The 22,710-nt window shown below is 45.6% G+C and overlaps 1 protein-coding gene across 2 annotated transcripts; it reads right to left on the bottom strand.

Annotated features, from left to right (window-relative positions):
* Window positions 1-4,959: 4,959 nt before the first annotated feature.
* On the bottom strand, window positions 4,960-15,245 carry mios (missing oocyte, meiosis regulator, homolog (Drosophila)). Of its 2 annotated transcripts, none has more exons than XM_023802603.2 (11): window positions 15,132-15,245; window positions 13,012-14,373; window positions 11,769-11,870; window positions 10,442-10,696; window positions 9,276-9,445; window positions 8,719-8,784; window positions 8,109-8,267; window positions 7,777-7,929; window positions 7,223-7,427; window positions 6,903-7,032; window positions 4,960-6,270 (listed from the first exon to the last, which is right to left on the bottom strand). In XM_023802603.2, the coding sequence occupies exons 2-11, from the start codon at window positions 14,315-14,317 to the stop codon at window positions 6,180-6,182; spliced, it is 2,637 nt and encodes an 878-aa protein (XP_023658371.2). In that variant the 5' UTR covers window positions 14,318-14,373; window positions 15,132-15,245; the 3' UTR covers window positions 4,960-6,179. The 2 variants fall into 2 exon arrangements, with proteins under 2 accessions (XP_023658371.2, XP_023658372.2); XM_023802604.2 differs by lacking the exon at window positions 15,132-15,245 and adding an exon at window positions 14,822-15,123.
* Between the last annotated feature and the right edge of the window lie 7,465 nt (window positions 15,246-22,710).

Here is a 22,710-nt window from a genome sequence, read left to right as displayed (position 1 = left end):
CACAGTCTGTGTTCTGCTTCTGTTTTTCAGTTTCAGTGAACCAAAGTTGAAAGAGCTGGACTTATTACATCTACAAATTGAAGAGAACAGTACCTAGGCAACTGTTCCCGTAAAACACCTTCTGAGAGCAAACAGTGGTAGGCATTTGGGGCAATCGCATAGCCAAACGTAGCATTTCAGATTAATTATTGTTGCACATTATTCTGGCATGTTTCTGACTGCAGGTAAGGCAGGTGATGCTACCTTTGTCATATCTGCAAACTGCCACTAGTTACCAGACATTCATCAAAACATCTTCTTCATAACAAAATTAACAGTACATTGAATTTTCAGTAGAATAAAATGTTTTTATGCCTGATAGAACAGAAACCCTTTGTCTCAGGAATACCAGTGTAAGCCATATGCATACAAATTAGTGACATCCCCTTTTATACAGTGAGATCATAATAAAGTCTTAATTAAAGTCTTTATTTTCCTTTTCTTATGCCAGTTGGATAATGATGTGGATTATCCACAATTAAGAACCGGTTCACTGATAACATGGATTAGTCTGCAGTGAAGTTCACCAAGAACTGTTAATATGACAGTCCATCCAGGTTGGGCGAAAAAAAGAACTTCCCTGGCTTTCCTAGTTCATTTCACTGCGCCATATGCCCATCATAATGTGATTATGCTGAAGATAGATAATTACAGCAGCACTGTATGCAGATACGCTGCCTGCTAATCTTATTGCCCACTTCCTAATGCAGTTTGCAAAACATTCAGAACAAAATCTAAAAACCAACTGAAACCAAAATGTATTTGTGACCAAAATGACATGGAAAATAAAAGTAAAAAAGAATGTCTGATTTAACATATTAATTTACTAGTTTAAATAATTAATCTACTTTTTATCTGAATCAAGCATGTATTTATATATCTGCAATTGAACAAAGGATTAAAGATTGTAAACAGTTAAACTGTAAATATGCCAGAGTAAACCAAACTTTATAATTCTTTAATTTGTTTGGTACCAGATTTAGATAATTTTAATCACTTACATATTCAAGAAGGCAATAATATATGTATTTTATTACCATAATCAACATTCGACGTCTAGCAGGTAGGCTATCAGCTGTGGATAGGGAATTTATGGTTATTTTGGTAAAATTTCACTTCTCCCTGTTGCTCTGCACATCCACGGTGCCACACGTACATCATGCACAGAAGGGTGGTGGCTCACTGTCAGAGCACTGAGCCCCCCCCCCCCCATGCCAGCACTGACCCAGGGGGAGAGTATAACCACCCCCCCCCTCCATCACCCCCCCACTCACCCCAACTGAATCAATAGTGCTCTGGTATCTGGTTTTTCCTTGCTCTCTTTCTTTCCTGCTTTGACCTGGAGGGTCTGTCAGACGGCCGAGCAGCTGGCACATTCAGGAGCGCCACAACGGCTGCGCTCTGCCCGCGAACGCGCAAAGCGGCCCGGGCCGTAAATCTGCTCTGACTCTGCATCACATTAGGGCAGCACCCCACCCCCTGCTGCTGGGCTTCTAACGCGTTTGCTGCTCTTTGTTCCCAGCTGATGTTATAACTAATTAAGATTAGCAGAGGCTTCGATTGCATTCTGACTGTGGTCTGATGAATGTGGAAAGTGGTGACAAATCAAGGATCGCATTTCTTATGTTTGCATCCCCTAATAATAATAATAATAATGAAGTTTATGTCACTGACGTGGTTTATTAATTTGACACTACTTCCAAACATGTATCCCGAATGCACCATTGAGTTACTTTTATGCACAATATGATTTATGTGTTGCTTGAGTTGCAATTTGATTTCAAATGCCTCTTACATGTAGCTATATGGTACAGTATAAACAGTATAAAGAGGAACTAACTAGCAATTGCTGATAAAAATATGTATCAGAAACCAATGCAGGATCCTCAAACCTGCTATTTTAAATTAGTCACTTTGAAATACACAACCCTTAAAACATAATGTGGAGTGTTCTTCTAATGCAGCGTTCATATTTCCACCAATGAACTTCGGCATATAACTGCAAAGCTGTAAGAGCAGAGAAGGATCAGACAGTTACTACCTGACCGCCTGTTGACTCATGTCTCTACTGCAGCGCTTCACAGAAAGTTTTGCTTTTGGTCTCTTGCAGGATGTGATTTAGAAACGAATGAAGTGTAAATTGAAGTTGCTGTGAACAGTAACAAATGTTATATGTGTGACAAGAACTCCGGGGACTGGATTCTCTCGTGGTGTGTGTGTGTGTGTGTGTGTGTGTGACAGAGATGGGCAGTATTTCTGATATATGTATTTAAAATATGTATTTTAAGTACAAAATAGTATTTTGTAATTTGCATTTGGTCAGCTTCAAAAAATTATGTAATTTGTATCAAAATACATCCGTGTTCAGTATTCTTGTATTATAAAGATACAGAAAATACTTTCCCCCAAACTGTGTAAGTAACAAGCTGGGATATAAACTGATCAGCCATAACATTAAAACCACCTGCCTAATATTCTGTAGGCCCCCCCATGCTGCCAAAACAGCTCTGGCCCGTCTAGGCATGGACTCCACATGACCTCTGAAGGTGTCCTGTGGTATCAGGCACCAAGACGCTAGCAGCAGATCCTTTACATCCTGTAAGTTGTGAGGTTGGGCCTTCATGGATCGGACTTTGGCTCTTGTCAAAGTCGCTCAGATCCTTACACTTGCCCATTTTTCCTGCTTCCAACACATCAAATTCAAGAACTGACTTCCACAGATGCCATTGTATGATGATAATGGATGATATTCACATCACCCGTCAGGTATGGCTGATTAGTGTATCTTAGATAGTTAAGTATCTTTGATCTTTTGTCTAATGTCACATTTGCATTGTGCCTCGTTAAGCAGCTAAATACTGCTGTGTCCATGCTTGGCCGGTGGAGTTGGTGCGCTGGAGAAGGAACAGATTAAACAGGCTGATTTACAGTGGAATGTCTGTGAAACATATTTTTATATTTTTTTAAATACAAAATACTGTAGTCTATTTTGATACACTTACAATTAAAATATATTTTGATGTATTTTTGCTCATCTGTATGTCTTTTGTAATTATTACATTGCAAGCATCAGTTTCCCCTCGATGTGATATAAACATGTAACTTTATACCTTTTGGGGACATTTTTCCGGTCCCCACAAGGGAAAACAACAATTGCATTCAAAAAAATAAAAATGCCACACGTGTTGGTAGTTTGATTACTTATGGCTAAGGTTGTTATATACTGTACTTAGGCTCAGGGCTATGCCCATAGAAATGAATGGACAGTCCCCAGGAATCCTACAAATACAAACCTGTGTGTCTCAACCAGCATGTGTAGTACAGCGGACCGGCCAGTGGAATCACCATGCCAGTGTAGTACAGCGGACCGGCCAGTGGAATCACCATGCCAGTGTAGTACAGCGGACCGGCCAGTGGAATCACCATGCCAGTGTAGTACAGCGGACCGGCCAGTGGAATCACCATGCCAGTGTAGTACAGCGGACCGGCCAGTGGAATCACCATGCCAGTGTAGTACAGCGGACGGGCCAGTGGATTCACCATGCCAGTGTAGTACAGCGGACGGGCCAGTGGATTCACCATGCCAGTGTAGTACAGCGGACGGGCCAGTGGATTCACCATGCCAGTGTAGTACAGCGGACGGGCCAGTGGAATCACCATGCCAGTGTAGTACAGCGGACGGGCCAGTGGAATCACCATGCCAGTGTAGTACAGCGGACGGGCCAGTGGATTCACCATGCTAGTGTAGTACAGCGGACGGGCCAGTGGAATCACCATGGCAGTGTAGTACAGCGGACGGGCCAGTGGAATCACCATGGCAGTGTAGTACAGCGGACGGGCCAGTGGAATCACCATGCCAGTAATCTCTCCCACATCGTTATTACTTTGCTCCATAATGTGTTAGAAAACTAATTTGATTTCATTTACAAAACTATCTATGAGGGTAAAAGGACTAATCTGCTTGGACGCTGGCTGTGCTGTTTTAGCTGAAGCAGTTTAGTTTAAAAAGAAAAGGATGCACGAAAGGAAAATCAGGCACGACGATCGCATCTCATCTCACAATTTGTTAATAAAACACAACTTTTTGGGGGAAAGTGAAAATTAGGAAGTTGAAACACCATGCTATTTAAGTGCATAGAATCTTTAATACAGGTCCTTAGAGAATTCATACATTTATGAATCTTGCTACAGAAATCTAGAGTCAGTTTCTGATACAGGGCACAACAGCAAGTTGATCGCCCTACCTTAACCTGATAGCAACCCCCTATGCCTTGTTACCCATAATCCCCAGTTACGCACTCAACGGTAACTCTTTAAGGACATATGGAACACTGCAAAATTATGTTAGGACCATTGAAAAAGCAAACAACACAAAGTGCATGTTGGGATATCTCAGTTTAAAAAAAAAAATCCCTAGGCAAAGTTAAACGTGAAAAAACAATGTTGGTCAGACTGATGCCTCGATACAAAGCACTGCTGCAACAGGCAGGCTTTACACGCGGCGTTAGCATTAACCATACGCTCACCACACCCTCCACTGGGCGTCTTGGACACTCTCCAGCGTTCCCAGAAGGAAGGGCGCTGATGTTATTACCGTGCGGGTCGGCTGGGCGGTGAGACCGTCTCACAGAAACATTCCTCTGCCCAATCCAGAAGACGCAGAGCCGGCTCTGACACACCGTCACCTCTGAACCGCCAGCAGCCACCAAAAGAAACATACAACACCTGACCATCTGTGCGTCCTCCTCCAGAAGCCATGAAGAAAAAGCGAAATATGCCTCTTTCTGGACAAGTGTCCTGCCTCTTATAATAATTCAGACATTTATCCTGTAATAGTCTTAGTTGCAGGAATTATTATCAATCTTTATACAACCTTAGCCTTCGGAAAGTCATCGCAGTTTAACTACAGGAGCGCTGAAGAACTTGTAATTACTAGTTTATTCACACATACAGCACTAATTGCAATACAATGTCACAAATCTGGATTTTATTTCAGTTTAAGGAATCCCCAATCTGGAGCTGTGGAAGCTTTTATTGCAACAAGACGCTTTTCCAACAGATGCATCCATAAGCAGTGTGTGATATTCCTTCACAAAAAGCAGTGCTATAATCACTCTGTGGTCTTTCCATTAGAAATTAACATCCATTACCAGTAACTGTTCATACATAGCTGTGAAAATGCAGACGTATCAGTGTAAGACAGAAATTCTTGGCAAGTGTGTAACAGCGTTTGTGTATGAATATACTGTATATTTTATAAAAGATGTTGGTACCTGTCTTTATATATATATTACATCTGTCAGATTTGTCTATATAATGCCCTAATGGGCAGAGATATCTGCTTATTCATGATCTGCATTAATGGGATAATGCATGACCCACTTAGATTAATCTTACAGTCATTATTAGAGTGCGGTTGCCCAAATCTGTATCATTAGAGTCAGTTAAATTACCTTAAAATGGGGTGGAAAAGGACTTGGGTCTAGCTGAATCAGGGATGGGAAGGGCCATTTCAGGATGGCCCCATGCAGGGGGCCACGATGGCAGCGTAGAGTCAAACCTCAATATGCAAAAACACCAGGCCACAGCATTACGTGGCACTTACAGTGCGGCACTCTGTCCAAATTTCTGGAACACTTTTCCACTTCTTTGAAAGTGGAGTTAATTCCCAACAACGCTGAAGGCTGCATGACATAAAGCAAAATATTATGAAAAGGCATTTATTTCAGAGGTAGCCATAGAAACCGTGTCAGTACTTCACACTATCTGTTCTCTCTTCCGTTTGCAAACTCCCAGCAGTGTGTCACTCCAAGCTGCTTAGTCGCTATCAGCCCGTTAAATAATCCCTGGTCAGCCGTACTCTGCCGGGCAAGTCCGTCATGTTCCACAGTCCGCAATTCAGAAATTTTCTTACATTTATTTTTAAGTGTGTAAGCGTTGTCCTTCAGCACCTACCTCACTGAGAGACAAACCACAGGTTTGAGAGCTTCCTTCCAATTAAAACAAAATTCTCCAGATGACTGCAGGGATTTTCAATAAGTCCATGATGGGACGGACACGTGTTCCGTCACGGCCTCGCAGTTTGGCCTCTGGACAATCAAGGCAGGGGGGCTGGGGGGGGTGAGGGGGCAGGGCGCCCCCTAGCTGCTGTCTGATGGAACCAAATTCCCAGTCGTATCCAGCTGCATGCACCTACAGGTGCAAGCTGACACTGGGCACTCGCTGTGATCGCTGGGGGGGGGGGGGGGTGGGGGTTACGACATTTGTGAACAAAGCAGCTATTGCTAGAAGAGCCTGCAGCTTTGCAGCAATGTGTCGCATGTCTGTTTATTTAAATACAGTACCGTGGAGAAGTCTTAGGCAACCACATTTTTAAAGCTATTTTTCTGGTAGTAAGTGTACATTTGCTTAGAAAAAAAAGCACAATGTTACACGAGAACATAAATTAACAGTAACACAATAAAAACGAACAAGTTCCGTTCTCCAAAAAGTCACTGATATCTTGTTTGGGGGCTAGATAAACCCCATTTTGGTTGCCAAACCTTCTCCCAGGACCACCCCAGCTATTCCACGTATTTGACGGTTTTCACCACCAGTTAAATTAAAGTCACTGAGGTACCGATTAATTAGTGGTCAACTCAAAAAATACGTGGGTTCGCTGGACGGTTACTGCACATACTGGGGTGACTTAAAGAGAGGTTTTGAAATGGCTAAGCTGACACTGACAGACATAAACATGAACATCATATAAATATCATTTTATCTAACTGCCTAAGACTTCTGCACAGTATTGTATGTACAAACAAGTTTAGCTCCTTTTCAGTCAAGACTCAGTCAAAACAGAATCAAGAGCCAGTGCTCACCTGAACCAGTTCAGCATGTGACCTGCGTGTCCCCCATGGCGACAGTTGTGGCACCATGTGAACCAGTTATTAAACTGGGCCAGCTTCTTATCCTTGCTGAGATCGACCTTTTCGTCTGATTTCCCAGTACCTAATAAACAATGATTTTGTTTTTATTACAAGCGAGTTCACTCTGTGTTTACACTCAGCATCCAGGATCTAAGATAATCACTGTTCTTGCTTTGTTCTGCTATCGTCCAGATTCCAGTTCAGGACATTCAGAGCATCCAGTGTGCCGGAAAGCGGCCGGACCCCCACCCACCCCTCCGTCCCGCTGTCACCTGGGCAGCTGGACACCGGCGTGCCCATGTTCATGAGGCAGAGGGCACAGCGGGGCAGCGGCTTGCGGCAGCCGGGACAGCTGGTGACTTTGGACTTGGTGGGCGAGCCGCTGACCCCGTACTGGCTGAAGCCACGGCCCTGGTGGGGCATGGAGGAGCAGCTGTAGGAGATGGACTTCCCGCAGAAGTTACAGCTGACAAAGACCTAGGTATGCGGGGGAGGGGAAAGTTAGGGCACTGACCACCTCATTCAACCCACATGTGATTCCCAGGTCATGTGATATAACAACCCAGGTCATGTGATGTAACAACCCAGGTCATGTGATGTAACAACCCAGGTCATGTGATGTAAATCCACCAATCACCACCATATATACGTCACTGATTTATCAGTATACTGTCACTGCTAAAGGCGAATTAACCTTTCACTATAGAAATGTTTACATTCATCAGATTTATTTAAACATATCCCGAATATATCCAAAAAAAGAAAGCATACAGCTCGGGGGTCACTTCAGCAGTCACGCTGTGGAAGGATTAACGGCACACGGCACCTGTGCCAGCGGCTTCGAGCTGGGGTCCAGCTTGCTACGGTGGATGTCAAATTCAGCCCTCTTGTGCCAGAAGCTCCAGGCGTCCAGGAGGTTGCGGTAGTTCTCAATCCAGCACTGGACGCGGGGGTCCTTCAGCACCTCCCCCGAAGACCCCTGTCAGGGAAGACCGGCATCAGCCTGAATCCCCACACGGACCGTCCTCGTCCACTTCTAAATGAGAACACCTAGTGCTATTGGCCCACCCAAACAGTAATATAATGGTTAGCCAATCAGAAGACACAGCAATCCCACCAATGCTCTGAATGTTCATCCAACCCGATGAACCTCCACACCTTCAGCATGCAGAAGCTGGCAGTCTGAACATCTCCTGTTCGGTCCACGTAGCTCTCCATCAAGTCCACACCGTCTTTCGTGAGTCCCGTCAGCAAAATCCCCTCCAGGTTCCCCGCCTCCTTCATTTCATTGGTCAGCTTATCAATGTAGCGTGGCAACTGAGGAACCAATCAACAGTATTAAACATCTGTAACAAACCAAGAACTACAGGCTCAATCACCTGCCCAAAAGGCAAAAGTGTGCAAATTATATCCAGTCCTGCAGTTTAAATCCACCTTTAAAAAGATCCTCATAAAATTGTTTGAAACACAGCTGGTCACTACAGAATATTTTTTTATACATGAAAAAAACTAGTATGACTAGTATGACTAGCACATTAACTTCAAAGATGTTGTATGGCAGTCTCTTGAGCCAAAGTAGGGAAAAATACCACTAGCGTAAATCTTTTTCATTCTATAATTCATTCTGCAATTCTGCAAGGACCACCCCTCCCACACAGCACTCTTCCCCCAGCTTACACTCATCCTCGCCCCCCCTCCCCGAACCCCTAAGCCCTTACAGACAGGAAGCCAGGGCCGGTCTGCAGGAGAGCTCAGCACCCACGCTCACCTGGGAGTCACTGAGAAACATGCAGGCGAAGGCCACTCGATCCCGGACAGCCACACGGCTCTCGTACTGCGGAGGACAGAGAGGGAAGGGGACACGTCCTCAACACCATCTCCCGATTCATCGCCATTCCCACACAGGGCCGGATTTACCCCAAGACCTAACATGCCTGTGGCCCTTCAGGTTGTGAGGTCTTAGACAAGACAGACGCCAGGCCACATCACATAACCTTAGAAAATTCTCCTAATTCAGCTCCAAAAGGGGAAATATCACACAAACAGAACATGGCAACCTTGAAAAGATCCATTACATGCTGCTTATGAAATATGACAAGTACTTATGCAACGGGTTAAATAATAACAAGGCAGTAACAATTCTTATGCCCCATGACTCTCCCTCATCCATCTTATTATGTAAGTAGCTGGTTACACAATAGCTTGTTTGAATAATAAACGATGAAGTAAAGTCCTACGCTGACGATCAACAGCCTCCAGTTAGCATGAAGGGAAGGGCAGGACAGGTGCCCCCCCCCCCCCCGCCCCGCCCCGGGGACGACGTACCAGCACTCCATCGTAAGCCCCTGGCTCACTGGTGAGGAAGGCGAACATCACGCAGAGGTAGGGGTTGCTGAGCTGGAGCCGGAGCGAGCTGCACATCTCCCTCCAGAGGGAGCTCTTCTCGTCCGTGTAGCCCGACAGCGCCATGGCGACCACGTTCAGATTCAGGTCTCCTGAAGGGTCAAGGGAGCGTCGCCGTGGGAACCGCACAGGCCGCATCTTTGTGTCGAAGCTCAGCCGGAATCGTACATAAGCTCGGGGATTCTCCCCATTTATTTGGGGTGATCGCAAATCCCTAAAGCGTAAGACTCTAGATCTGTGTTTCTCAACCAAGTACCCTGGGACCCTTGGACAGTCCATGTCTTTCTTCCCTCCCAGCTCCCAGTACAGCAATACCAGGTGTTCTTGATTGCTTGGTTCGTTCCTGATTGCTTGGTTCAAGTGTACTGAGAGCTGGGAAAGAGCAAAAACGCAAAAACGTGGCCCTGACTGGGGGATCCCTGAGGACTGGGTGGAGAAGCACTGCTCTAGATCAAACTAAAAATAAACACCCTCACCGTAACATCTGGGACAGCCCCAGCGGCGGCACCCCAGGCGTGCGGCGAAATACTGCCAGCTAATTTACCACAGGCAGGCCAGCAGGCAGGCAGCTCTGTTTACACACCATCCTGTGCCATTCATCACCAGGCAACGCCGGCGGGGCAGGTAACCATGGGAGCGAGGAGCGCCACAGCGGCTCGAGAGAGTGCAGAGGAAGCGATCGGGGCTGATATCTGGCAGCTCGCCTGGGGCAACGGCCTTATGCCTGCACTGGGGACGTAAGAGCCCACATTCGCTGCTATGGTCCACAGCAGGGTTAGCGTAGACACCACAGAACCCGGTATGCCGTCCGGGAGATCAGCGGGTACAGACAGCACATGGGAGCCACAACATGGGCAGCAAATGGTGACTAGGAGCCCGCATGATTAATCCAAAGGGTGCCAATTCAAATCCCACTGTGGCACCGTCTGTTGGACCCATGAGGTTAAACAATACTTTACCCAAATGGCTCCGTTAAGATATAAAACCGTTTCTTTGGATAACAATGTCAATCCAGCACAACAATACTGAGCAGAAATTAGCCAGACTTCAGGAGACAGAATCTGGCCGACCGGACGGGACCCGCCTACCTTTATCGAAGGACGCCCCCTTGTGGAGGATCTGGATGGCTCGCCGGATGTCCAGGTTGAAGAGCGCTACGGCAGCGGCACGTTCCCACTCGCCCTCCTGCTCCAGGGACTTGAGGAAGGGTTCCACGTTGATGTCGGGCCCGCATCGGATCCAGCCACACAGCTGCAGCGCCAGACCACGCTCCTCGCTGAGGTACCGTACCACCTCGGCCGGCCGCTCCGAGCCGCTCCAGCAGCGCCGGCTCTCCGTCGTACCTGATGGGGCAGGGAGGCCAAAGGCACACAGATCTCATCTTGGGATAAAGGATGAATGCGGCTCCACTTCTTTTAACTTTTTGTGAACACTTATTTTTAGAGACGCAGATATGTAAAAAACATGCAAACCCCCTCCACACAGAGTGGGGGCAGCATTCGAACCTGAAGATGTTTTTTTGCAAGGTGGCTAAGCTGCTTTAACACATCTGAGCTTATATTTCTGTTAGTGAGTGATGTTTGAGATTTTATCATTCTCAGAATGTATCATTTCATCCAATGTTCTGCCGGATGAGCTTTTGATTTTACCAATAAGAGTAAACATAGGGGCCAGCAGGCTTTCAGTCAAATCATTAGCCATCCGTGATGAGGGGGCCCAGCAGTCATGACTGGGCTCATGTCGTTTCAGGCCAGCTGGTCGCTTGGACTCCAACTGGCCCTTACTGCTCTACTGCGCCATCTGGTGTCAGCTGCGTGCCTGCAGGGCCGTGGGGGGAATCATGCGGATGGCACTGCCCCCCCAAAGGAGCTGCACAGCTACTCACTTCCCAGACGAGGAGGAGTATGTTAAACTCACCCCTCTGGCGGAGAAAAGTGATAATTACATTATTTACTATTTATTAAGTTATTGAGATTTATTGAGAAGAAGGCCGGCCAGTCCCTGGGGCAGTTAGGTTTAGGGTGGGGCTATTCATATCACAGCCCTCAAGGTCCAAGCCGTGCTGGTTTTCCAGCCTCCCTTTACCCACGAACCAGGTGAGAAGCCTCTGGCCAATCAGAATCAGTAAGTATTAAACTAACTACCTGGGAGAACGGAAAACAAGGCCTGGATTTGGAATCGAGGTCCAGAATTGAAGAGCCCTGGTTTAGGGTCTCCCTCAAGGACACAACCACTCTGCAGACCACAAGATTTGAACCAGAGACTTTCTGGTTCCTAACTCGTTGAGCTGATCACTGTTCCAAAAAGTTTATAAAAAAATCAAGAAAGATATTTTAAAAGCAGATGATGATGGATCATCTCCGATGGGAACAGGAAGCGCTGGTCTCAGAGCGCCGATCAGCGGTGGGGACTCACCGGAGGTGCTGGACTTGACGATGTTCTTGATGCCCGAGTAAAGCAGCGGCTGCTTGTTCCCCTGCTGCTTGTGCTCCTGGTCCTCAGTGTACTGCTTCATAAGTGATGCATGCATAGGAACCTCAAACCACAGGATTATACAACACACAGCTGACTGGAAGCCGGACAAGCACCTCAAACGGCAGCAGGGAAATGACTAACCCACATTTGGCCCCCAGAAGAGCACACACTCATTGTCCATATTAAAATGGCAGTCCGTCACAGGGCAAGCAAACACACCCACACACAAACGCAATCACAGTGCAGTTCCAGCATTATGGATGTGACATTTAGACTCATACTGGCAAACAAAATGAATAAGCGTGGCCAAGCTGAGAATCAACCAGTCAGTTTGATTATCTTCTCATGTAACCTCTTGGGTTGAATATAGACAAATCCTTAAAATTCATATATTAATTTACAAGTTACAAATAAATAGTATTTTAGTAGCATGACGATTGAGACATTAATGGGTAAATTTGAGAAACTGATTCAAATAACCCCATATTTTTAGATTAAGGGAAGAAACCGGAATACCTGCAGGAAACGCACCTACTGTAAGAGCCCCAACCCCGGGGGTGTGGGGCTACAAGGCGACTGGGAATTACATTTACATTTTATTCATTTCTCTGATGCTTTGAGTTAAAGTGACTTATAGCAGTGGGAAGGGTTGCAATGCATGTATGCTCCCGGGGACTCGAACCCATGACCTTAGCATTATTAGCCCAGTGTAAGAAAAAGCACTGCAACGTGATGATATAATAATGATCCACGTGGGGTGGGGGCCTGTTACAGCTTCACATTCACACTGGAGCTGTCAGAAAGTTAGCGCTAATATTACTAGGTAGCCAGGGGATGGAGTAATGGGTAAATTTCACAGTTTTTCTCCCTTTCCCACATGACACCATAATGGTAAATTGGCGATATATAAGTGGGTGTCAACTGGTGTGTGTAAATGGGGTATGAGAGAGCGAAGAGAGAAATGCGTCATTGCCCCCCACCTACCTAAATGCTGCTCTGTTTACCTACCTAGCCTGTTTTCCTTGGAAAATACTGAATTCCATTATGCATGCGGTGGGGGGCGGCGATCATCAAATTAGACGACTGATTGGCTAGATTGATTTTTTTTTGCCATGGCGACCCGCCACAAAGAAATATGGAAAACACTGAATGATGTAATAACGATGATGATCATGAAGGATATAATGCAGTGTGTACCAGAGGGATTTCAGCTGCGGGTCGTTGCCCCCAGCTAACACGTGGTTCTTCCACACCTGCACGGTGTCGTGGCCGTAGCGGGACTGAGCGCGCTCCCGCATCTTGGTGGCGACGTCGCGCTCGGCTGCCGCCGCGGCCCCGGCGCCGCACTCCTCAGAGCATTCGTACAGATGCCGGCCGCAAGCCCACACCAGCGACGTGCCAGAGCTCCAGGCCAGCGAGATGCGCTCGAACACCGTGAAGTCCGTCATGCCCCGGTTCGGCGATACCACCACCATGCGGTTCTGGGCAGAGGGGTGCCAGGCGAAGCTGCCGATTATGGTCTCGCAGGGCTGCACGCAGCGCTCGATGATGGTGGGCTCCGTCTCGTCACCGATGGGCGTGGGCGTGTGCTGCATGTCGTAGAGGCGCACCACGTCGCTGTCCCGCGTCAGCGTGGCCAGCAGGCCCGTGCGGGTGGGGCACCACGCCACTTTGGTCAGCGGCTTGGGCTGCTCGCTCAGCGTCAGCACCGGCTTCTCGAACTTCCGTAGGTCCCATATCGCCACCTGGCCCTCGAAGAAGGAGGCCACACGGTCGTGGAAGTACGGGTCCACTGTCACTCCCTGGATGGCTTTGGTGTTGACGAACATCTTCTGGCTGGTGTTGCGCAGGTCGAAGATGGCTAGGTTGCGGTGCATGCCGGCCAGCAGCAGCTTCTGGTCGCGCGGAAGCCAGCAGAGGGACAGGCAGGCGTCGTTCTGGCCTAGTTCATACAGCGGCTTGGTCACCACCACACCCGAGTCCGTGTCCCCAGACGACAGGCGGATCTTCTCAGCTGGCACTGAGGCCTCAGGGGTGAACTTGCTGCTGATGTCCCATATCAAGACTGAAAAATCGGCTCGGTGCTTATCCAGACCCGCAGCCAACCAGTTGCTGTCCACGGGGTTCCAGGCGAGCGTGTTGCACTGCCGCGCATGTTTGGGCACAAATTCCTTCCCCATCAGCTCCTTGCACTTGGAGTTGTGACTCTGCCCCAGGCTGGTGAGGACCACGCGGCCGTTGGCCTGACCCACGGCCAGCAGGCACTCAGGCTCGTGTTTGGGGTACCACGCCACGCACTTCATGTAGGGTGTGTCGGAGTTAATGGCCAGCAGCGTGGCTGCTGTCTCCTCTGACAGCGGGACGGCACCGGCCTTGGCCTCGGTGCTCCCCAGGGACTCGATGCGGTACAGGCTGAGCTCCGAGTCACAGATCACATAGCGATCCACGTGGTGAGGAGACCACAGGATGTCTGGCTTGGGACCACTCATTCTGCAGGAAAGCTGCTATTCGGGATGGAAAATTCATGCAGGCAACAGACGCATGACTGAAAAGAAAAAAAAAAAGCAACCATTTATACAAACTAGATAGAGCTTAAACGATGGCCTACACAAATAGGCTGGATGTTGTTCTATACAACAATATTCCATTCATTTTATAGGAATTTTGCACAGATGTTTTTAATATTTAACTTTACACAAAATACATTTATAATTCTAATATTCTCACAAATTTATCTTAATGATGTAGTTCATTTACACAGGCAAAAATTAACAAGACAACAGAGAACGCCTGATATGTGCAAAGTGGGTTGTTCCTGCATAAAGTATTCCGAAGGCATCTCCCTGCAGCCTAACTGGCATGTACGCAAATCACACGGACTGGTCTATGCGGGAAACAATACACAAACAAGTAGCATTCGTATTACATTATTATGTAATATTAATGAACTGATTCACACCTGCTCAGGCAAAGAATCTAAAAGAAAAGCATACCGAAGACCGCTTGCTTTTCAGGTAGCCAGCTTTAAAAATAACGATGACATTAAAAGACGATGGACAGAAATACGAACACAGAGTTGGTAAAATACTAGATATTACAGGGATATTACAGTACATCGATATGTAAAGATAATGCACATTTTTATACATGTTAATCAAATTCAAAGAAATTCATAGACAACTTGTTGTTAGCGAACAGAAGCGTCACATTTCTGAAGCTTCAGATAAACTTCCTATAAACACATAAAACTGGCTGCTAGTTAAGTAAACGATTAACGAAGGAAACGGTGCTTATTATACTCACGCGTTTGTGTTGATATGTCACCTGCCCTGTGCAACATCAAAATAACTCCCCGGAAAATGTCACTCTGTAAGTAACTCAACGCGGTTTGTACTAAAGCGCCCCCTGTCGTCATGGAGGACCGCGCGTATTATTTAATTTAGGATGGAACTGTACTTCTAGTTATATATGTCACATGTTTCGTTATCTTCTTTATTTGTTGGCTGGTGAATTTGTATATTCAGTTGGTTATTCCTGAACGCAATCAACTCTTATAAAGGTCTAAAGTATAACAAGATAATTCTTAAAAATTGTATGTAATTCTCTCCTATCAAATGTGTTTTGGAGGGTGATGCCGTTGTGATGTAGCTAACTAACTGATGTAGCTGCTATTTGGACAACGACCTTCAAGAATAAGTTGGTTCGATGGTGAATTCTCATCACGATGTCAAGTGCAATTCCCTGTTGAAGGCATTTCTTACATAAAGTGTCGAAAGCGCTTCTATGAATTGATTTTGATAGAATTAGTCTGAGAAATGGAGCGTTTACTTTGCACAATTTAGTCATTGTGGTCACAGCTGTCAGATCGGATAGAGCGCCGCAGAGAGGACGTCTGGCCACTGGCCGTGAGCAGGCTGGCGGCCGGGGACAGAGCCGGGGCGATAGGCTCTCCGCCCCGAATGGCACAGAGCTGCATGGACAAAAAGCCTGTCGGTTTTGTGACTTAAAGACCTGCGAGTGGTAGAAAACACTTTTCATCGGAGAGGAAGCCTCAGGGAGTGCGCCTCGCTAGTCTTGCAAGACTCCACGCAAAAATTAAGCTTTAACGCCACTCACTTTTGACACCATGCAGCTTTCAGAGTAACACGTTCTTTGTTATAAATAAACGATGTTTCCTTTGAAGTTTCTGAATAAGCCGAGAAATATTCGTGCAATCGAGAATGGATTACACTTTAGTCTGCTGGGTGATGGACTGGCATCTCGACCCTGTGTTTCCCTTCAAGCCCAACATAACCATCGCACCAATGTGTGGCTCTTTGAAAGCATGTCTGAGATAAAACTTAAATCTTTCACATAACCTACAGTGAGCTTTTTTTTTGCAAACCCCAGAATCATGAGAATGTTATTGCATATTTTCCCATTATGGAGATAACTTTCAATCTAATACAATTAAACCCCGTATTTAAAACATCTTTATAGTTATTTCCAGGTGATTTTGATCACTATTGACAACTTAAACAGCAGTGTTTAATAACAGCGTCTGTTTCGTGTTCACGGTCGACTAGACCCCTGATTCAAAGATCTGAACAAAAAATGCCGCGTCAGCCGGATTCATTCCCAGAGAAGCGCAGCCGCCTGTGCCCGCTTACCGGTTTGCAACGTAAATCAAACTACCTGTAGATGAGAGGGCTCATTTTCTCTTCATTAACTCACATATTTACTAATTTTAGATATTTTTAAATTTATGGTGGGTGGCACTATAGCTTCTGGCATTTCATGGTTTTATGCTACAGTAGTTCCATGGTACTTGTGACAGTGTGTGGCAGAGAAGGTTACCACCTGGCCTCTTGTGCGAGGAAAAGCACAGTCGCTGCCGAGGCTCAGCTGCCCCGGTTTGTCACCAATGTGACCAGCAACGCCAGCTCCTGTGGTAACACATGTTCCATCCAATCACCTCATTGCACTTTCGTGGTCTACACAACACTATGGTCTCTGATTTTCTGTGAACAGCGTGGGTCTCCCGTGTTCAAAAGGGGGGAGTGTGGAAGTAAAATTGGACATTAGTAGGCCCGGGAGGGGAGGCATATTGGGTCTGTTATGTCTTAGGCCTTAGGCAAGAAGAGATTGTTTTGAATACTGTGTGACCTCGCTTTGTGATAGCTGCCTGCAGTTGGCTCCGCAGAAGCTCGGACCTTGGAGAGGCAGACAATGGAGCAAAGGGGGGGAGAAACCACTTGCAGGAAGAGACTCGAGCCGCCCCAACTGGTGCACAAAGAGTTATAGCTTAATAAAGTAGCCGCAGTAGACAATATACAATATGTTACACAGTAGTGCAAATGTGTAAGTAATTATCATATTAATCATATGTTTACCATGCAGTGATTCAATAACAATATGTCAATGTGTTAATCATTAATCAATGGAACATCCAAACATTAACAGTGATTCAATGTCATATAATCAATATCTATATACATATCTCAAGTAGAGTCTAGAAGTCGAGACAGATTCCGGTAAATGGAGCAAGATGGGTGGATTTTACCTCACTACCAAGGTGAAACAATAGAGCAGGAGAATTGTGTTTGTTATACGTATAAGCTTAGTTTGTTGGTGTTTTGTGACCAATCAGGACTTAGAGGTCCTTATAGGGAATTGGGAGTTATGGTTTATTAACTGGTTGCTCTTTGTGCCGGGGGTGACTTGGTACCGAGTGCCAGAGTGTGACGGGAGTGCTTTGCTGAACTCGCTCGAATAAAAGAGATTACTTTACTCATCAAACTGAGAGGTGCAGAGTTTTATTCTAAGTGGCTCAACTAGAGTTATCAGAGAGGTTGATTTATAATTTTTCTACCACACTGGGAAGGCAGCGTGTCCACATGCATGCAGTCACCTTCCTGCAGCGATGCTGCATAATTCAGATGAATATGACAACAGCCCATATCTCGCTCTCAACTGCAGGGCGGACACCTGTGACCAAGGGCAGCATGGGAAGGTACACATCTTTGTGCCTCATACTGCTCGTACTGTACTTTCAGATGTTTCCAGATGCCAGATGAAAAGGAGGCAGGGATTTACATCAAGCAGCTATAATACAGAGGTGATGCTCATGGTAAAATACTTGACTCAGGTTTCGTGATACTTGTATTTCATCGGTTCTGCCACATTCCATTGTTTCTTTGCATTTATCAAGGCATATCTCTGCTAAGCCTATACTCATATTTCTGCTAAGCCTATACTCATGATGGCTACACCAAGACAGAATGGCATTCAGCTTGATTTAAGTACATTAGTTGAAAACTTTATTTCATTAAGAAATACATTAAGAAAGTGTGATTCAATGGAAACCTACCCAATGGAAACCTATTTATGCTGGAAGCTGGTTTTAGCTGGTCTATGCTGGTCTAAAATGGTCTTAGACAGTCATGTCCCAGCTCTTGCTGTTCTTTGATGGTTTAGCTGGGTGGGTCACCAGCTGGTCATGCTGGTATGACCAGCCAAACCAGCTAGAATGACCATCATAAACTGGTATGACCAGTTAAACCATCAAACCATCATAAGAAAACATACCTTAGCTGGTCAACTATCATAAGTTGGTGAACTAGCTGGATTTTTCAACAGGGTTCATTTTTGGGTAATTTCATCTCAAAAGGACATCAGATCTGAAATTGAATCCATGCGCTCAGCATCTTCTTTTAAGGTGAAAAAATGCCTAGTTTGACATCATGGAAAATATCACAGTCTGCACCATACTGCTTACAGGGCTTTGAATCATGCACCTCCTTCACCTTTTGAATTCACCCACCTCCTCAGCTGGAACGTGTCAGTGGGACCAGGGGTGTTGGGCAGTGATAGCACACAAAGAAAGGCGAAGGAGTACCTGCGAGAGCATGTTTTTGTCATGGGGTGCAGGCCTGGTATCATTAACAAAAACGAACTTTATGTTTAATGGGACCTGTAAAAGATCCAATTGTTTATGTATTTTAGCTAATTAAATGGATTGTTACGACTTTTTTTTTTTAATAACTGTACTGGGGACTGTTTTCTCTCCAGGTTTGAAAGGAGAAAAGGTGAGACGCACGTTAATCACTAATTAAATTTGATCTGATCTTAATAAAGGTATTTGGGTTATTAAGTTACAGAAAAGTGGGTCTCACTGAACACACTGTTTGCCAGGACTATGTGATCCAGCACCTGTCTTTGCTTGGAGCCATAATGAGGATCAATGGTTTTCTCACTGAACACATATGTCCACATAAAACCCGTTGGTGCTTGCAGCTATAGCACTGTGGCTCCTGAAGCTGTGAGCTCCCACATTCTCTGTGCTTGTGGGGGGGTGAGAGGGGTAGACTCTGGACTGGCAGGACTATCCGGAACCCCAGGCATGCCAGGGGAAGAAGGAATTATGGGTCCCAAAGTGGGGTTGTAAGCAATGACACCACATAGCTCCCCCATGCCCTTACACACAGTGTCAGTCGATTTCATACACATGCAAAATGTCTGAATCGTAACTGAGAATTCTTACTTTACATGTAAATGTTCCCCTCAGTTATAGCTATACAATAAGTCGCTTATCTGTGACACTAAGTGTATAAACAGGAGGGACGGAGTTCCGTAATATATTGTTTTCTTATGGAATTAGGGGGAAACAGGGTTACCTGGTCCGGATGGTGCCCCAGGAAAGATATTCCAGGAGAAAAGGTATGGATTCCAGATGCAGAAAAGGCTGCCTGCTTAGATTACTACTATGTATTGTTGTATAAGGGGGAGAACTGACTGATGTTACCTTGATAAGTAACTAAATCTGTTGATTTAATACGTAACTATAATTGCAAGAATCCCATTCCTGCTGAACCATTTGATATGATAAAGGAATCCAGTTCAGGTGTTCTTCATTTGTTGTTTCCAATTTGTTTTCCTATCTAAAGGAACTTGAATATGCTTATTGTATTTGACTAGCTAGTTAATTTAAGTGAGGTTGTGTAGCTTGCTGTTTTCTAACCCACTGTAGTTTACTATACATTATATTCTTATTTGTGCATATTAAACAATTTATTTTATTTATTTGGAATGACTGTGGTATATTAGCCCTCCAAACAGAGTCAGGAGGATTACTAGATAGACAGACAAACATACAGACAGACAAAAACTCTGCATATATGACACGGTGTTTCTCCTGATTGGACCTCCCGGGGGGGAGGAGAGCGTGGTTCCAGGGGAATGCCTGGAGATGATGACCTCGGATCCAGAACAGCAAGTTCCAAGATGTGTGAGCTGCATTATACTTCACAGTATTTTTATTTGTGTTTACGGAAGAATTGGGAGAGACGGACTTGCGGCTCCACCTGGGCGGGTCTTACCTGGGCCCAAGGTGAGTCTATACCCAGAGGACGACTGATCCATTCACAGCTTAATGGTGGTTTTATATTGTAGGATTTAAGTCAAGACGGGCTTCACCAGTCAGCATTCTGTAAAAAAAATATAAAAATATCATGTTACATATGGCTTTGGTGACATGATATCTGCAGGTAGGATTCAGCTAATATATGTATTTGCTTGCCTCATTGAACCTCCTAGGGACTGAAAGAAGAGGAGAGATTACTTTTTCCATGTAAGGAATCAGCCATGAATAGTTATTACTAAACCTGGACAGGAGAGGACACGTGCAATCAAATCACAGGGTAGTCACGATTCCAGTGTATCAGAGAGCAGTGAATTGTACAGTAGTACATTTACAGTGCAAAGGGGGGGGGGATGCTTGCCCCTAAATATCTGCTTTCTTTGGTGTGTTAGGTGCTTTACTGGGGGAAGAAAACTTTCCTCATCCTTGTTTTTGAAAATATTTTAAATAATAAATTAAATACAGTCCTTATCACAAAGTATGTACTAAACAAGAGGCATCATTTCACTGTAAGCACAGAACTGACTGCAGCATTTATCATCTACAAGAACTGCATAAAGATGCATTGATACTTGCAGGGTTCAACTGCTCAGCCTGGGCTGCCTGGTCCACCAGGGTTACCTGGAGAGGGTATCCAAGGGGTTACCTGGAGAGGGTATCCAAGGGGTTACCTGGAGAGGGTATCCAAGGGGTTACCTAGAGAGGGTATCCAAGGGGTTACCTGGAGATTGTACCCAAGGGGTTACCTGGAGATGGTATCCAAGTGGTTACCTGGAGAGGGAATCAAAGGGGTTACCTGGAGAGGGTACCCAAGGGGTTACCTGGAGAGGGTATCCAAGGGGTTACCTGGAGATTGTACCCAAGGGGTTACCTGGAGAGGGTATCCAAGGGGTTACCTGGAGATTGTACCCAAGGGGTTACCTGGAGAGGGTATCCAAGGGGTTACCTGGAGATTGTACCCAAGGGGTTACCTGGAGAGGGTATCCAAGGGGTTACCTGGAGAGGGTACCCAAGGACTGAAGGTACTTTCCAGCGGAATCCTCATAGACTGAGTTCTATATTGCACAGCGCATATCAGTTCACCAGCTGCTAGTGTAGTGTCACACAGCTGTATCTGGTCTACAGGGGGAGCCTGGATTTCAGGGATTACCAGGTCTAAGGGGACCACCTGCAAACTGTCTCCCTGGAGATAAGGTAAAAGCTTTTAAAATAAAGAGTTTCACTTTTCACATTACTGTGATTTTATTGTATAACTCCTGTTGAATTTCATGGAAAAAAATTAATCTACACCATTTTCTAAGAGTAGCAAAATCCCATTTCTACCAAAATATTCTGCTTTTAAAAACAACCGTATTGTAGCACCAGGTAGACCGAGAGTGGCAAATGACGAGGACACTTGCTTGCCGGGGAGAACGCGTTCTTTTATTACAGTCCTTACCAGGACTATAACAGGCACCCAAGGAACATCGAACCACACATACCAGGGAAACGCAGGGAGATGAAAGGTACAGTGGGAGATTTATACAAACCTAAGGACACATGAGGATCGGATAGGGCACACATAAGTCCCCGCAGTACATTCCTCTGGGCTCCTGAGTGATGATGTAACATTTTGAACAGTGTTTATCAATCCGGTCCTTCGGGGACCCACAGCTGGTCCACGTTTTTACTCCCTCTGAGCTCCCTACCAGATAGTTCACATTTTTGGGAGCAAAAACGTGGCCTGTCTGTGGGTCTCCGAGGACCAGATTGGGAAACACTGATTTAGAATAAATGTGGCTGATTCTGCTCCCAAGACCCGCTGCAGCTCATGTTGTACGTCTGAGAAAGGGGCTAAAACCTGTAGCCTTGGTGGTTAGCCGGCTGCGTCAACAGCATTCCAGATGGCAAACTCTGCCTACACTGAAAGGTATGGTGTGAAGAACAACGGATATGTGTCCCCCTCTAATTATAGGGCAGAGCTGGACAAAAAGGAGAACCCGGTTTAATGATAAGTATCATCTATACAGAAAAAGCATTTGTCTCTGCACAGTTACATCATGTGTTCACAGAACATTTAACTGACAAGTGTGTCATTTGGTGTTACTTATGGTGCGATGATTGCTTTTACACAGCAGGGAGAAGTCATCAAGATCATCGAAGCAGTCTGTGGTATATACACAATACCTCCTTTGGAGCTGTTACATGCCGTAATCACTCCACATCCTGCAAATACATATGAGGATGCAGCCAAGCCTGGTAGTATATATCTTTATATGACATCTATATGACAGCATACAGTATCAGTCAAAAGTCTGCACACACCTACTGAAAATCTTTTTATATAACAAGATAATGACCCAAAACGCATTTTGAGGTTTTGCAATAAGTATTGTCCTGTTAACAAGGAAATAGATGGAGTTCTGTGACAGATGACATGGCCCCACAATCCCCCGACCTAAACCTTATTCAGCATGTTTGGGATGAGCTGGACAAAGAGTAAAA

Source organism: Paramormyrops kingsleyae, chromosome 9 (assembly GCF_048594095.1).
Source record: "Paramormyrops kingsleyae isolate MSU_618 chromosome 9, PKINGS_0.4, whole genome shotgun sequence".
Classification (NCBI taxonomy): Eukaryota; Metazoa; Chordata; class Actinopteri; order Osteoglossiformes; family Mormyridae; genus Paramormyrops; species Paramormyrops kingsleyae.
The sequence above is the reverse complement of the archived record's forward strand: the minus strand, read 5'-3'. Positions and strand labels throughout refer to the sequence as shown.

Coding starts and splice junctions, on each gene's coding strand:
- mios (XM_023802603.2), bottom strand. CDS start 14,317: ATGAGTGGTCCCAAGCCAGACATCCTGTGGTCTCCTCACCACGTGGAT. Junction 11,871..13,011: donor CCTCTGGTACACACTGCATT/ATATCCTTCATG, acceptor TGCATGCATCAC/TTATGAAGCAGTACACTGAG. Junction 7,033..7,222: donor GCCGGTGTCCAGCTGCCCAG/GTGACAGCGGGA, acceptor ATTGTTTATTAG/GTACTGGGAAATCAGACGAA.